Below are 17,672 nucleotides of genomic sequence, written 5' to 3' on the forward strand. Positions count from 1 at the left end.
AGCCATAAAGCCAATTTACATCGGTGGTCCCTAGGCAGGAAGATCTATCAAACATTTAAAGACAATACAAACTTCACAAACAGTATACCATCTAAAAAACAAACTACATTACATTGTCTTCAAGGCGGTTGCTTACAAAGGTTTAAATCAGTGATCGCATGATTGGTTTGCCAATTGGTGACACATGACTCAATAATTTGGTGGACTGATGACATATTTGAGCCAAAACTGCTTGCTAGATCCTTGACTGAATCTATAAAATAAGTATTAAAGAGAACAAAGACAATATCATTTCAAAGCAATGCATTCCATATTCCATATCTAAATTACATTTTTCAAGTTGTTCAGTTTTTAATGGGACACTTCTGCACAACTATCATGACTGCTGCTCACTGGGATCATTCCTCCACCCTCCTCCTCATGCCAGAAAAGTAACTTTGAAACCTTTTCTTACTCCTATTTGTATAAAACACAAGCACAACAGCTGAACACAGGCAACAACACAGTTATAACAGAAGTTACCATTTTACCTAGTGTTATTTACTGAAATGACCTTCCCATTAGTTAAACAGAACCAAATTAGTGTTCAATAATAAAGCCAGTACCAAGGCCACTTTCAACTGTTTAGTCGTAAATGAGAGAATTAGAGCAGAATAATTTCTCCTGAGTTACTGGATTTAAGAACTATTTTGAAAAGACACAGGTTCCCACCAGAAAGCAGCTCAGGTTTGTTGGTTTTAAGTTGGCGATCCCTTTGGGGATGGCTGTGTAAATAAGAGTAATTCCTGACCCTTGCTTTGCATGAGCACAAGTGCTCGCCAAGCTTAAAACTTCATAATTCAGCAATGAGGTCACCAAATTACATTATGTTCTTTTCCCTTCCGCGTCTCTTTTAATTATGTTGGAAAACAATTATACTTGTTGAGTTTTTTAACTGCAGGCCTGTCATTTTGCATGTATACACAATTTACAGATCAAGCAAAGGAATGTTTTCTTGTTAAACAAAGTCACTGCACAGCGGGATAAGTAAAAGAGAGGTAACTGAAAGCTCTGGGAGCTTTTATTTATTGTAATCTCTTTGATTTAAACTTTCTTCAGAGCAGAAAAAAAACCTCTTGTAAATTTGTATTTATACTTCATGGTCCTGCCTTCAGATCCATTAGGTTAGGAGGTACCTCACAAGTGTAATAACCAGTTAGAGACCGTTTTCTAAACGAGCATAAACTGTTCAAGGTTGCATCGTCTGTCTTTTTCTGCTAACACTGAAGACAGCTTTAAACAAACATCTAGATGCATACAATTTCTATCAATGCTTCTCAAACATGTTCATCCTTTGATTCAGGGTTAAATCATCGCCTCCATCGCCTGGCTCATTCGCACTTATAAAAACTATCTTTTGCTCTTTGATTTCCTGAAACTATATGTGGTAATTTCCTGCTCAGGCCTTCCTCCCCCACTTCCTGTCTGTCTTCATTAAAGTCCTCTGAGAGCTTTGCACCCGAGGGGGACACACAAAGGTAGTGTTGTTCCCCGAGCCACTGGCTGTCGCTAATAGCTGATTGGCAGGTGTTGCCGAGTTAAGGCGGGCGCATGCTGGATGAACCCGACAGGACTGTTTGTTTAAGCAAAGATAGCTCTCTGAAAACAAAGTGGAGATGACTCGAATGCTCGGCATAAGACTCCCCACTGTTTCATAAGGCAAGAGGGCTGAGAGACATCTTCCTCTGGTTGAACGTTAGGTTCACAATGAGGTTTATGATTTTCGTGGTTGACAAAATTTTTTCTTTTATTTTACTTGTTAATAGAAAATTAGTTATTCTCTTTTTTTCAATGAAAAGGAGAATATACAGTCAGTCAAGGTTATACCAAAGGCCAAAAAATGCATTTAAATTGATATTTGCTTAATTCCATAACAAACATTTTTAAGTGCCAAGTCATTATAGAAACAATGCAAAGACTACACAAAATACAATTACAAATTATATCCAGAGATGATTTTGTAGTCCTGTATACAAACTAATCTACCTGTGCCATGGTTATATCATCTCTCAAAATAAGAATAGCTGCAATGCTCTGAGCTTTATTTTACTGAGTAGTTTAAAGAATGTCACTTGATTAACCTGTTTACTCGGTATACATCCTCTTTGTTTTACTTCCAGGGACTAGAATAGAGTTGACCGGGTGCACGCGATAGTCTGCGGCAAGAATAGTTGCAGCTTAGCTTTAAGAAGTGCAACAGCCTCTCTGGTCTTGACCCAGTTACCAAACGGGTGCATTCAGCAGGTGCAGGAAAGATTTTCCAAAATAATCCTACAAAGGTAAAACTATAAAGCCCTAGGAAGTAAAGTTTGTGTGTGAACACTTTATGTCAAAAATATCATCTGATCATGTTTGTCGGAAATGTGAACGACAGAACTGAACTTCATCGGTTTATGGCGTTCTGTTTCAAAACTCTGAGTGACTTTAAGTTAGGATTAGTTTCTTCTTTTAAAGGAGCAGCAGCCAATGAGCTTGTATTCATTCATTATGCCACCAGTTTGAACAGCACTGTCAGGACTAATGCATAGCAGCTCCTAATGTACAGAACACACACCTCAGCTTTTCACACAGCCATCTGTTCAGGTCCATGTTTTAATGGGCACGGACGCTCACAGGAGATAGCTCAAACGCTCACTTTCTAAATGTAATAAGATGATTGATTTGGGTTTATTGCAGTCATTACTGTATGTTTTCATGAAGTGACCCAGGTGTTCAGTGTATAGGTTTTGCCTCCGCCATCGTTGCCTCCTGTTGCACCGAGCACCAGGGCATTTTTTTTCCATGGAGACCAGCGAGAAAGTGTTTGTTCCCGTGCTGCCGTCTCGCGTTCCCGTGGCGACCAAATGGGATGCGTAGCTTGGTGGCAGCAGCGTGTAAAAATAGAAAGCAATCAAGGCAGCAGGGCGTGAAGCAGATTCATACGACTCCCAACAGCGTTTTCTCTCCATTTATCTCTTCTGCCTCCTTTCTTCCTCCCTCGCTCTCTTTCATTCTACCTCACACCCACAGGATTAGAGGTCTGTGCCACGTATTAGGGAAAAGGGTTTTGCTGCTTTTGACAAAAGCCAGAAATAGCAGCATCTGGCCCACTCTCCTAGCTGTGCCCCCTTCAGTCCCAACCCCCCCCCCCCATCCCCCCCCATCCCCCCTGCAGTGCTCCCACGTCACAGCCCCACTTCATCATGTCTAGCTGTATGTTGTGCACAGAGAAAAGGACCTATTTAATTATTGATCGGAACTAAATAATTGAAGCAGGTTGGCTATTGTGTAACAGTTTACATAACTTCAATGCAGCTTTGTGCTCTGGCTTTCAGTCAAAGGACAAGCGGATCTATTCTGCTGGTTTATTTGAGAGTGTAAGGCTCACTGTGGGATCTATGTCCACATGAGACCTGTTGACCTACTGAGTCTCTGTCAGTGTGACAAGACTGTGGTAACTTATTTTCATTTACACTAAAGAGTCTTACTATGTCTTGCCTTCTTCCACCTGCACTTTGTTTTCCATTCTTTGTATTATGTAATCTCTTCATACTCACATCTGTGTAACACACAGACCAGTTTTTCAGACCAGGTGACCAGTTGGAGACATCCTCTTATTATGTCAGAAGTTGGCAGGGCTGTAATTATCTGAAACGACTCAGAGCTCGTATGCTTACTTATTTTTTTAATGTCCTTTCAGTTCTTTTTATTCTACAGGAATCATTCATTCAGCAAGATATATTGTTCTGACATACAGTGTTATATTCTTATATCTTAAAGCCTAATCTGAAAGCATTTTTAGGAAAGAATTTGAATATCTTTTCATCTTTATGTAAGTTTTAAAGTATAAAAAAAAACATTTGATATTACAGTTTTGTCCTAATATTAAACTTGAGAAAACAACAAGTAAACAGACAGGTCAACAAGTAAAATTTTAAATAACAAAGAGTTCACAAATATCCCCTTTTCCCTCACCCTGTCCCCGGGACTTACGTAACTTCATGTCATTCCAAATGGAGTTATCAATGTTGTTTGATTATCACTTATTTAATTTGCATCTTTAATGTATGTAAGGAAACGCAGGTTACAGGTTTGAGCATTCATCACCTATAAATATTTTGAGTTGCAAAATATGCACCTTAACTCTACTGAGTCTCTTTACACGCCTGGTCACACTTTGTGGTGATTGTTAAAAAACAATTGTCTAGGCAAATAAACTTTGGAAATTTACTTCCTATTTGTTTCAACCTTTAAATACAATATCATCAAATGTTGCTTTGTTCCGGTACCCCGGGAAGGCTATAATCAGCTGTGTGTAACAGAGTTAGTGGGGATTAGAGAGTTCCTGGAAAAAAACGTCCATGCTCAGTAAATCTGCTCGGACTAAATAAAGGTTTAAAAATGATGAAATAATCTACTGGGAAACAAAACAGCAATTGTTGACAAACACTCTTATATCTATAAATAATACCAGTTTAAAGGTTTAAAAGCAATATGTCTGTTGTGAAAACATTAGGTCAGCATTTCCATCAACACTGAAGTACTGGATTTGTAAGTCTCAATCAGTTAAGGCCATGCGGTGCGTGTGTGTGTGTGTGTGTGTGACTGTGGCGTGTGTACTCAGTGTGTATCGGGGTATCTCTGTTTTGCATTAGGAGTAGGAGGTGTAGGGAGAGCCTGAAACATCTGCCATGTTTTTGTGTTAGTTTAACTGTTGCTACTGTATCAGACTGTGGTCACCAGGGTGGCAGGTAGCGGACTATTTCACTTAGAGCCGCTGTGTTGCTCAACCTAATTTCATCCAGATGAGGTGGAAATGGGCCCAATCCTTCCTCCTTTCATTTATGTGAAACCTGCTCTGAATTTCACTGAAAATGAAATTGTTACATGATGTGACAAAAATGATTTTTTAAAATTGATTTATAGCATCTTTATTTCTCCTTTAATGTTTCCCTTCTTTTATGATGCTATTGTTGTGTTCATGTATTTTACTCAGGCTGTAGGAAAGCACACTGTTTACCTCTGTGAAAATAGTTTTTAAAAATCACATGATCATGAAGTTAATTTCCATGTGATGAGGCTTCTTAATGACCCAAACAGTGGAGTTGAACAAAATCTCCTTTTCGTTATTAGCGTCTGAGCCGAACCTGAAGGTACGATCCAGGCTGAAGCAGAAAGTGGCAGAGAGGAGGAGCAGCCCGATGCTTAAGAGAAGAGATGGAAACATAATGACTCCTTACAAGAAGAGGGCCCTGGAGCTAATGGGTATGTTATATTGCGGCCGACATGTTGTCTTTTTTTCCTGTTATAATGTGTGCAGTAAATTGTCTACATTTTTAAAACTGTGGTTGTTGTTGTTTTTTTTTTTTCAAGCTTAGATCTTGTCATGTTATTAATACAAACCTGCATACAAATGAGCTGCTTTGCAATGCAGTAGCTTATTATGTTCATTAGATTTTCATGTAAGAAAGACCATTGTAATCATGCAGCTGTGACCGTACACATGAAACTGTTTTTAGGCTTCAAGTGTTCTGCCAAGCCTCCGTGTGTGTGTGTTGTGTGTAGAGTGTGAGCATGCATACTGTGTCATAACTCCTTGATGTTTTTCATAGACTCGACGCCCACTAACAGTGCCCCTGGCTCCGGCCCCAGCTCTCCCATAGGGGCCTCCAGTGCCTTGGGTGCTGAAAACGGACCCTCCTCTCTTCCTACTACCACAAAAACTGAGGTATGTTTATAAATAATAAGAACTGCTATTGATTTGCCAAAAAAAAGGAAGAGAAAGTCTTGCTGCAGCCTTTATTCTTCATGTAATTTATATGGGTATCAAGGCTCCATTTTCCTCTGGTGCACTAAATACTTGTCCGTCCTCCTTCTCTACATCTTCCCTTCATGTGTTTTGTATCTTTTTTTAAAATTTGTAAATCAAATAAATGCAAAATGGCAACAAAAATAAAAAGGTTCTTTAAAAACAGGCATTAAACCAACACGTAAATATTAAAGAGCTGCACATTTTTTAACCAGACGTTTCTTTCTTCATGTACTGTACAATGAGTTTTGTGTTTGCATAAAACCAAACATCTTTAGCTTGGCTGTGAGGTTGCTATTGGCTCTACGTTGTATTTCTGTCATTGGCTTGGCAGCATGCCTGTTCTGAAAGGTTCTGAGGCGTTTCCCAATAGATTCATGGCTGAGTTACTGACCTGAGCTCCCCTTGGACCCAGCACACAAAGCAGACTATTGTAGAGGGTGGCAGATATGACACATCTCTGAACAATCCTAACAGAACAGCTGTGTTTTCCTTAACCGTCACTGTTTACGCTCCCTGGGACCTCCAGTGACACAGGGAGGGGAGAGACACCCTGACAGCGGGCTGAAAGGTTGGGGCTCAGTTTAATTGATATCCCAGCCGCTGGTAGCCAAAGACATCCACATGCTAACAACATAAACACACAGACTATTGCTATTGTATTGTGCCAAGATGAGGCTCTCATGAAAGTCATTGGTAGACTGCAGAGCTGCCTGTAGACCTCATGCCTGTTGCGAAAGCAAGGCATGTTTGTGCACCGTTACATTAGGTATCCTTTTTCAGAGGGAACGGGTCCCTCGGGTCAAATATGGGCCGGATATCCACACACAGGTCACTGAGTACTGGTAGGGGTTGGAAGGATAAACATGGCTGTTCCAAAACCACATGCTGGTCTGCTGCTCTGCTGGGTACAGGAAGTATGCCCCAGTGCTGATGTTCTCTGAGAGAGCAGCCCAAGGGTGTGGACTGTGGAGGAAGAACTGAGGGGACTAAAGAACTGAGGGTGGAGCGGTAGATTTATAGGTTTGAAATGTTTTATAATAGCATATACATCTCACTGGTGCCATTTTGTAAAGCTCCAGGAAACGTTTGCTGTTTCCTTCCTTCATACCATCTACCATATGCAAGTGGTGCTGTTGTCATGTCATGGTGCATGTGCCACTGTTCCTGTTGACTTGTAAAATTGTCCATCATGGGAGTTCTAAATCTGTCATGTCCTCTCTCTGTGTTTGATGTAGAGATGGCCTTCACAGCCGAGATTATTCCGACCTGAGGGCTCCGTGTCCATGCTGAGCCTATACACCTCTCCATCCTTACCCAACATCTCCTTGGGGCTTTCAACTGCATCCTCACCACTAAGTGTGAGTACAATTTATGTGATGATTTATAAATACTCCTTAATAACCTGTGTTTTTTTGTTTTTTTGTTAAATATATCAGTTCATTGCAGTGTTTGTAGATTTCCTACTTCGAATACAAGTTAAAAAAAAAACAGCTATCAGTGGCTGTCTGGACTCTTTGTACGACCACAGGTCACCGACCTGCGGCCCCAAATGATTTTATCGCCCTTAGATAAATATTGTTCTGCAGTGTCTTGTGTCAGGCATGCTCCAATCTTTCTCTAATACCTCATTTATCACAACTTAAAAAAAGGCCAAGTCCACTCAAGTGCAACTTCTGATAACACAGCATGTGATAAATCACATTTTAGCTCTCTGGCACATTCCACAAAGGCCTGTTCATCAGCTGCACTGACTTCAAACCAATGATGAGCTCAACAATGTCTAGTTACTGATTTCTGATTACAAAACCCTTTTTCATACACACAAAAAAAAAAGATTATAGAATGTTTCATTAAAATGCAGACTTTAATTTCCTACAAAGTACTATAAATAATATCCAAACTTAGAGCAAAGAGGAGAATTAAGAATGACCACTACTTCATCATTTGTGTCTCTTCTCTCAGGCTGCCATTGGGTTGAAGGACAGATCTACAGAAATCAGACATGGGCTTCCTGGGCACCTGCTGGGCCCTGTGCCCCTTCAGACAGGCCTTGAGTCCAAAGTGAGCCCCAGTCACCAGGCGCTCCTCCAACACCTGCTGCAGAAGGAGCAGATGAGGCAGCAGAAGATTCTCTCCTCTGGTAAGACGGCCTTACATTACATTCATTTGAATTATGCTACATAGAAATATCCAGTGAGTTGGAGTTTTTTTAAGTCAATGTTTCTGTATAAGAGATTCAAGGCTGGATTTTTATATATATATTTTTTTTATCTCAAGGCCAAAGCTCCATGTCCTCCCACCCTCAGTCCCCTCTGGCTATGAAGGATCGCTCATCCAGCAGTCGGCCTAAACTACCAAAACACAGACCCTTGAACAGGACCCAGTCTGCGCCGCTGCCTCAGAACACACTGGCCCAACTTGTCATCCAGCAGCAACACCAGCACTTCCTGGAGAAACAGAAACAGTACCAGCAGCAAATCCATATAAATAAGGTATTGTGTTTTTTAGCAATACTCTAACCACAGGAGCGGATTTTGACTTTTAGATTCTGTTTCGAAACCCTCTCTATTCCTTTTAGGTCTCGTGAGGCTTTTTTTTTACTGCAGGGAATCTGATTTAATCATTTTAAGCATACAGATGGTGATCTATTTTTAGCCTTTTGTAAAAGCATCCGTGGTAGCTCAGGTTTACAGACCCTGCTGTTGTCTGTTCTTCCCTGGAATCCTGGTGTTATTTCTGCGAAGGGAAGGACTTCTGCCTGACTTCAAATGGAGAAGAAATGCTTCCCCTGCACTAATTCTGTTATCGTAGCTTAAGGCATCAGCGCTGTTCACATGCTAACTCTGTGAAATCCAATTCAGCTAAGTTCAAATGAAGGAAAAGTGCCCAGAATACATTTTGTTCCTCTGTGGCAATATTTATGTTTCTGTTAGTTGGCCGGGGTGACCTCTCTATACACAGAGTGTAATTATTCTGGTGAGGGACGTGTGTGAGGTGGCAGACACTGTGAAAGGCTGCATTGTGTGAGCTTACATACTGATGTGTCCCAACGCTGGACCCTAAAAGAGCCATGGGAACCATCTAGCAAATCATACCTAGAAGTAATAAAAAGCACAAAGAACTATGAGGACTTATTGAGTTTTACAGTGCGGATGATGTCCAGCTTTAACTGGAACCAACAGTTTGGTTTCAATTCATGTCTTTCATTTAAAATAACCAACACGTATCATTATCAGATTTGATTATTCCAAAGGACTCTTATGAAGTTGGTTTGATCTGACAAAAGCTTTATAGTGATTGTGAAATCTTGTCTAGGAACATGTGAACAGGCCATGCTCTAATCACTCGGGCCAATGAGATCGCAGATAAAGCCTCTTTAACTGGAGGTTATAAATGGCCCCTAATCAGGGATGAGCCGTCAGTGTTTATTGAGAGGGATCTCCGAAACATTGCCCTAATTAATTTCCTAGCAGAGGCTTGTCTGCGGTTGTTTTTAAATGTCCTTCAGTGCCTGCAACAGCAGGGGGAGCTCATGGAAATTTACAAGAGCTTAGGGATTTTAGAAGGAGGTATGAACAGTGTTTGCTAATACCAAGCTAAGGAGGCTAATTCTAATAGTTGGAGGGATATTTATATAAGACCTAAATTCTGGAGACCTTAATGTGGTTGCTTACGTGCTGAGATCTGGGCTCCTCGTTCCTGTTCTTGGAGCCCTCTTGTGGCAGAGCGATCAAATCCTGGAACCATTAAAGTAGTTCTGATGAGACGCTTAAATATCCTTCTCTTTGTCAGGCTGAATTTAAACACACGCTCTGTTTCTACAATAAATATTCAACAATAAACTTGCACTTTTACCCTTAAAAATTCCTGCTTTTTAAATATCCCTTTTAAAGTAGGTTGATGGTAGGTAATCTCCTTTACTTGTAATGACTGAATTTTGTCAAAACAAATGAAAAGAACAGAACAGTAGCTTATCTGCTTCTGATCCTAAACCTCTAAAAGACGTTGTTTAACCAAGCCTTCAGCTAGAAGCTATCAGGGTGACATTTCCCTTCAGGTCAGGTTTTTTAAGGTTAAAACGGATGGTCAGTAGCAGTTCTGGGTTCAGCTGGGGTGTATTTATTAAACCAGTTTAAAAATGCAAATGTCAATTTGTTTTTCAAAACTCCCATAGTTAGTGTTTTGTTTATTGGTAAGAAGAACAACTTAGTTTCTTAAAGATCAGATTTATGACAACATGAAAAGTCTTTAACTTGTGGTCACACAGTGTACTATATCTGTTGACCTCAGATTTGATGATAATACATTATGGTGTGTGGTACTGATGAGACAGCTGGAAGAAATAAGAATGAAGTGAATATGGGTAAATTGGTTATATTTTTGTTAATATGGGTTATAGATAGAGTTATAAAGCTTGATGGGATTGATTTGAAAAGATGAGTTGTTAGCGTTGTCTGTATGTGTCTTTTGTATATTGTTGAAATTCAAGTGGATTAGAAATACTTAAGAATCATTCTTTGGTTGTAGTCAGTCAGACCTTGACCGCACATTTTGTTTCTAAAATGTAAAGTAATCATTCTCTTCAGCTCTCTTGTAATCTCATTGTTGTTTATGTTTTAGAAACCTCTATTGGATTATTTGTTTTGCTTTGTTCAGATACAGTTTGATTGTTTAATATCATTGGCTGCAGGATGTCATCATTAATGCGGAGCAAATCTGTTTTGCAGCTGTTGTCCAAGTCCATCGAGCAGTTACGTCAGCCCAGTGCACACCTGCAGGAGTCTGAGGAGGAGCAGGAGGAGCAGCAGCGCAGAGAGCAAATAGAGAGCATGCAGGAGGACAGGCTGCCCCCTGGAGGAGTCATCCGGAAGCACACACTGAGGAGCAGCAGCAGCAGCAGCGGCTCAAGCGCGGAGCTCCCAGACGCCCACTACGGGGTCATTAAGGTCAAAGAGGAGCCAATTGATAGTGAGGATGAAGCCCTGACCAATCAGAGCTTAGCGTCTGAGCAGAGCACCTATCTGCACCAGGTCAAAGGCAGACTGGTGATAAGAGCCATGATCTGAGAGCGGAAAAGGATGAGATCACACACTCGCAACATTCGCAAATATACAAGTGTCTACATATACTGCAGCTCTGCAGTTTACACACAAACACAAACACATGCACAGGAGTCCAGCCCTCTCTGTCATGGCACACATCCCGTTTTCATTTAAAGACTCTCTTGTTTTTGATCTTTGTCTAGTGATCTCTGTAAAATATGTATGTTTCACTTCTGTGTATATACTATGAAGACAATTTAGACCTTTTTTTTTTTTTTTTTTTTTTTAGAGCTGCTTTGGTTGTCTCCAGTCTGTTTAACTGACGAAAAGTTGTATGTACATATATTGTCGATTTAGCTTTAAAGATGATTTCTAGAGGGACAGTTACACAGGTGTACAGCTTGAAGAGCCAAATTATGGTCCCATTCTGTACATTTTTGCCATACAATATTTGAATGCTCTTGTACCCACTTTTAAGAGTTATCACAAAGTCGTCACAGTGTGATAAAGAACTTGAAACTACACACTCTCCTTCTTAAGAGGTGTCAGAGCTGAAATAATAATGAGCAGCCGTCTTAGAGAGAATGTAATCCTAACAGAGGACGCTCCCTTCAGGTGGACTTTTTCTGCACGAGGAGTGATATTGGCATTGGAACATGGTCGGCTGTTGATATTGCAATTCGAAGGATAAAACCCTAAACCCCTGCCTCAGTGTGCAGGATTCTCCTAACACACCCTGAGTCTCCATGTCTCTCTCTCTCTCTCTCTCTCTCTCTCTCTCCAAGAGCAGTCCCAGAGCTAGGGCCTCGTGCTAAGCAGCGGTCTCCTCCCTCTCTCCCTCTGGGTCCAAATCAAAGCTTGGCGGGTTCCTGCCCAGCTTTCAGCAGAGGAGTCAGACGGAGAGAGAGAGAGAAAGAGAGAGAGAGAGGGCCGGGCAGGAAATGCCTTCTAAAAGCCAGGACTCGGAGTGATTCATGTGTGCAGGAATGTTGAGAGAGGAGGACCTGGGGTTGGAGGAGTCCAAGGGGCCAGGCTCAAGAATTGATTTACTGTCAAGGCGAATTACAAAGTGAGTGGGGATATGGTTAAGGGAGTCCCTTTTAAAGGGAATCGCTTCCTTCATTTTCCCTTGTGGCATGCTTACCTCAACAGGCAGGTTTGATGTTACTTCAATAAAGAAAACCCTGGATGGGACCTTGCTTCTTCTTTCTTTTTTTCGAGCCTGTTTTTTGCCCCTTAAAGTGCCCATTGCGACATGTATAGTCTGTCTTAAAGTGATCAATCAAATGTATTGCATAGCCGTAAACCTTCCTGTTTCATTTGTACCGTCGACTAAATGTAAGACAAAATTCTAGTGTCAGGTTCTGTGTTTGGATTCATGTGATGATCAAAACTGTCTGTCTTATACATTGTACATTCAGATTGTCCGGCTTTAATGTTTCTAGTGTAAGTAAACACAATCAGAACAATGTGAGTCTTGTTGTCTTGCTGCTTTGATTTGGTTGTAACGAGAACCCCTTTGCTGCCAGTGGGGGGGCAGAGGGGGGTCGGGGGTCCTGTGGTCTTTTCATAGCAGTTTGCATTTCTTCTATTTTTTTTGCCTTGTGTGAAAAACGTTTCTTTTTTAAAATAAAGTTAATTTACCTCTGACTTTTTTTTTGCATTTACAGTCATTTATACAAACATCCATCTCATGAAAAGATGACATGCATATCAAAACACGTTATTCCTTGAAAAGCTATTCACATTTTTTACTTTAATTCACAAATTTGGACATAATTTAAAATGGACTGCCTAAATCATTAGCCCCGCCATTTTCCCACACTGGGTCCTTAACCCAGCTCTTTATTTCCAGGCGATCTTTGTAACCCTTTAGGGAGCTTAAGAGGCTTTCAAAACATTTCTTTGATGTGAGCATGCGAGGTTTCTTGTGGCAGCATTAGAACAGTCAAGATAAGGTGAGCTGCGAGGGAGTGATATATTACTTGTGCAGGTCCTTTCAAACCAAGCTTAAGCAATTTCACAGCAAGCTTAGGCCATTTGAATGGTCTGATATGTTATACACGCAATGATGAGACTGGAAAACTTCACTCATGATCTAACACAGCTCTCTGCAAAACACCACTCTGAGAAGAGCAACACTTGTTTTTCCACTTTTTAAATTAACTTGTTTAAGAAACTTTCATGAGCAATTCTCACCTCTTCTTACGAAGGTGTAGAGTTACTTTACATTAGCAGGTAACTGACTTCAATTAGACGCTGTCTTTCTAACGTAGAGTCCGTCTGTCTCCTTCAGCATCTTGTAATTGCATCTTAGCGGTTACAAAGGCAGGAAAAGCACTACGAGATTTAGTTCAAATGTAAAGTGTGTTATAATCTATATGAAATGTGTTATTATAATTTATTTAAAAGAAAAATAAAACCAAAATCCATCTTAGCTGCCCCTCTTGTCCTGGAGCCAGTTATAAAAACAAAACCAAAAAACATTTATTACCTCTAATGGATCAGACTTTAACAATGCCTCAATTTTACTACAGCTACAAAAACTTGCCATTTGGATGCAGTATCAGGATAAGGAATGTTTGAGAGATGACTGAGGTGATGACTCTAAAACAGCATCACCTCAGCTCATGAAATGATGTGTGAAGCTTGATACAGAGTCAGGATAAAATGCACACAAAGCCCTGTATTGCCTTCAGAAACGTAAAACCAGTTAATTGATGTTTATTCACACCATAAAAAAATAAGTAATCAAAACTTGTGACTTGAGTTAGATTCTTTTAAAGTTCTCTGTTAATGATGCATCAGGACCTTTCAAGAGATAATATAATTTGACTCTAACTTTGTCAACTGTATTAATGTTCCCCAGATAAGAACTAAATCTGTACACTGCTCAAGGTTAGATGTTTTTGGTTGGTAATAAACCAAACTCAAGAATAAAACAGTCAAAACAGACTAAAGCTGCAGATAAAACTACATGTGAGAAAAAAGGACGATTTGTTAAATCAGAGTCATGTGTTCACCTGACTATGCAAAGCTGAAGTTTCCCAGTTAACAGAGTACAGCTGTTAGGTATACTTTCTACAGTCTATATTTAATAGATGTCAGCTAATGATGCTCTCAGGTCAGTATGTGCCACTAAAAACATTCCAGTACCCTCTGGATTTGGCACAAGTTTAGCGAATACATCTTTGGTAATTACCCAGCTCAGCTGAAGAAAAGGGGAAAACCTGGATGATCTACACCTGTGCTTTCTTCAGCCCACTGCTCTAGACTCAACTCACAGAGCACAACCCCAAAAATAAAAAATACCAGCACTTCAACAGCTGACAAAAATTCAGTCGGATTAAATCTGTAAAGTCATATTTGAGATGTTGAACGATCGAGACAGAGTCACCAAAGCTTTTCAGATCTTTGTTTCATTTCTCTGTGTAAGGTGTTGACTTAAATCTGTGGAGGATACCAAAATGAATCATGTCTGCAAAAACTCAAAAAATGCATATAGTACAAATCAAAGGATAGTAACTTAAGCTATTTTTTATTAATCTTTATCTAATCTATTCTGTTTAAATCTATATTTTGTATGACCTTCTTCTTCTTGTCTGTGCTGCTGCAATGCCCGAATTTCCCCTCTGGGGATCAATAAAGTATTATCCTATCCTAAACAACTTTAGCATGTTGCTGTTTGTACTTTTTTAAGACCTCAAATACTCGTTCTTCTTCTTCTTCTTTTATTAAAAGGTGTATCAGTTACATATATTACAGTTACATAGAACTTTGTTTTTTTTACTTCCTTTATATTTGCAGTGCACCTTAACTGCCTCTGCTTTATCTGGTCTCATACACTACTTCACTTTATTCTGTCCATTTTATATCAGTATTCATACAGTTCTGGTTAATTTATTCCTGTTGTTCTTATCCATCATTGCACTACGGTCACTTTATTTATCTCATTCTTACCTTTACAGTTATATTGTATATATTAGTTCTGTTGTTCCATTATTATTAGCCATGCACCTTAATAACTTATCATTTAGTATTTGCCAATATTTGAATTTATCCTTTGTTTCCCAGTTTCTTTTACAAATGTACAGTATATCCATCAATCAGAAGGTGTACTGTTGCTAACAAAAATACTATCTATGGCATAACAACTACAAGAAAGTGTTAAATGCTAGCTGTTAGCAAATAAATTGTTTTTCTTAAATGAAAAGTTATAATGTTTCAAAATATTTGCATTATTGGGAGGTAAAAGAGGATGCCGTTTTTATATTAGATCAATGTCAACGATTTGAACCCTGACCACCAACGTTGAAGATGACAAAGCGCTAAGGCAGCATACCAAGGACATTTTCCAGCTTTCTTGAGTGCATGTCAGCGTTTAGGATTCTGGCATCTAGTCGTACAGTGTGGTGTTTTTCTTTCCATGTTGTTAACCATTCTTGAAGTCTTACACATTACAGAACTGGCAGCAAACAGAGGAAACTGTTTTGTTTGCTGCTTTGAAACACTGCACCTAAAAAAATATGGTCATGAAGTCAGAGATACAAAGAATTGAAGCACAAAATAAGCTAAAGAGTAAGTGATATAGCATTGGAGCTAACATTGGCCATGCTAATGTTCAATTTCCATGGATGGCTGTCTATCAATCAGTCCGGTTCTGCTCGAGGTTTCTGCCTGTTAAAAGAAGGTTTTTCCCAGCTAACATTGCTAACTGCTCATTGTGAATTATTGTTGTACCTAAGTTATATAAGCCTAACAGAGAGGATAGTAGTCATTCTCTTTATGTAAAGTGTTATGAGTTACCTTTTGTTGTGATGTGACGCTTGACTACATGATTGATGGTCATGCTGTTTGTGTCTTAATATGAAGACATAACAAAATACTTTATAACTGGGTGTATAAACAGAACAAAGTTAACAAAGTTTCGGCATCGTCATATTAAGGATACTTATCTTTCAAAGATAGATATAGTGTCTCATTGCTAAGCATCCTGTAAACACCTGTTTAAAAACGAGAAAAAACAATCTAACAAAATGAAGAAGGAAACTGGTGTATTGCATTTTTCTCCACAGGGGCTGCCAAAATCATCACATCATGAAATCATCATGAAATCATTTCTCAAAGCTGCTTTAATATCTTTTTGGGAATAAGTCTCATTATTTATAACAGTGACAACTAAAACATAGTGCTAAAACATAGGGCACTTTTCTTTACGATTCTTTAATGTGTGTAAGGCCAAGAGTTCTTCCTCATCATTAACATTAAATCATGTATTTTACCTTATTAACAGCTGAACCACATCTACAATTTTATTTCACAAATTAATCTTTGTTTCGTAAGCTTTTTCTGAACTGAAGAATTGTGAATGAAGGAGTGGAATATGTGTTGTTCAATCCACTCTTGCCATTATTTAAAACAGACCTAATGATCACTACCAAGGCAAGCAGAAGTCAACTTTTCAAACCTAGCAATAGCAAACTAAATTGAGAAGTGCTCTGGAACTGAAGTTATGGGCACTGCCTGCGTTAAAAAGAGAGAAACTGTTAGCGGACACAGACCCTGTTTCTTCATATGAAACAACCAGACCCACAGGAGACTGCTTTTTTTTAAAACAGAAGAAAACAGCCCAAAATGAATTTTCTCTTGAGATGAAACATTGATGATCCAACGTAGATAATGTTTGTATTACTGTCACTCTCTCCGACTGGTGTCATCCATATTGTTTTCTCAGCCTTTCAAGGATTGATAAACCTTTTCAAGTTTAATGAGATAAGGGACCTGGGGGAGTTCTCCTCCTGCTGTGTTCAAAGACCATCTGACCTGAGGAGCTGCTTTATCTCAGCCGCTGATTGACCCGGCTGATAGGTGATACTGAGGAACCACAGTAACCCGGGGAAGTGGCCTCTGCTCTCAGGAGATGGGGACCAGCAAACTTGGCCTCTGCTGTCTGAAAGGATCCCATAAGAGGGGCACTGGCGTCCCTGAGATGCTGTCTCCTTTCTTTGATTCCTGTGAACTGGCAATTTTACTTACCTACCTCCCTCACACCGTCAAATCCAGAGCCCATAAAGCCAGTCTGCCGCTTTGCAGCTAGTTGAACAGGACGTGTTTGTATGTGTTGCCTGAATGCACCGCCAGGCCAAATGACACCCCAAGGGCTCATAAGATTTGTGATTTCTTCTCTGAGCTCATTCCAGAAGACCATTTTGTATTCCAGCCCAGTTCTTCTAAAATGTTGGCATTTGTAGGACCATGGACCACTGGGGATTGTTTCATGATATATACAGCACAGCAATGCTGTGTTAATAATATGGGAAACACAAAAAAACAATTATTATGACCTGACTGAAACTTTTCATTAAAACCATAATCTTCAAAGACGAATCGTGCCTCAACAAATATTCAGATCAACATCATACTTCAACCTACAAATAAAACGTATTTCAACTTTCAAATGAATCATCACTAAGAGAAAATAAATGTAACACATTCAAGGAAGACAAACCTGTTATTCTGTAAATCATTTCTACATTTTGGGATGTTTCAGGGGATTCAGGCAAAAGATATCATGGTGTGAGGAATGCAACTTTGGGGAGATATTTTTGAGCTGGGTTCAAGGGCTCTCTCATTATCACTATATATTGAGAGAATAAAACAAGGGCCCCTGAAAAGGTCCCTGAGGCATCAGCATGCAATGGGGTTCATGCCACACAAATCACAGGCTAATCTCTGTGGGGATCATCTGTGTGAGAATACATGAGGCACGTGTTGGTAAAACTTAAAATGAGCAGCAGGTC

At 39.7% G+C, this 17,672-nt stretch overlaps 1 protein-coding gene across 4 annotated transcripts in view; it reads left to right on the forward strand.

Moving 5' to 3' along the window:
• The window catches only part of hdac9b (histone deacetylase 9b), a 36,185-nt gene extending 23,663 nt beyond the window's left edge, over positions 1–12,522 (forward strand). For all 4 annotated transcript variants that reach the window (XM_065958031.1, XM_020637408.3, XM_065958032.1 and 1 more), the window contains exons 6-11: positions 5,152–5,283; positions 5,631–5,746; positions 7,066–7,188; positions 7,793–7,970; positions 8,108–8,322; positions 10,558–12,522. In XM_065958031.1, coding sequence (XP_065814103.1) covers positions 5,152–5,283; positions 5,631–5,746; positions 7,066–7,188; positions 7,793–7,970; positions 8,108–8,322; positions 10,558–10,896 — 1,103 coding nt within the window. In that variant the 3' untranslated portion in view covers positions 10,897–12,522. The remainder of the gene's footprint in view (positions 1–5,151; positions 5,284–5,630; positions 5,747–7,065; positions 7,189–7,792; positions 7,971–8,107; positions 8,323–10,557) is intronic.
• Positions 12,523–17,672: the final 5,150 nt, after the last annotated feature.

The sequence above is a fragment of the Labrus bergylta genome, chromosome 8 (genome assembly GCF_963930695.1).
Source record: "Labrus bergylta chromosome 8, fLabBer1.1, whole genome shotgun sequence".
Taxonomy (NCBI): domain Eukaryota; kingdom Metazoa; phylum Chordata; class Actinopteri; order Labriformes; family Labridae; genus Labrus; species Labrus bergylta.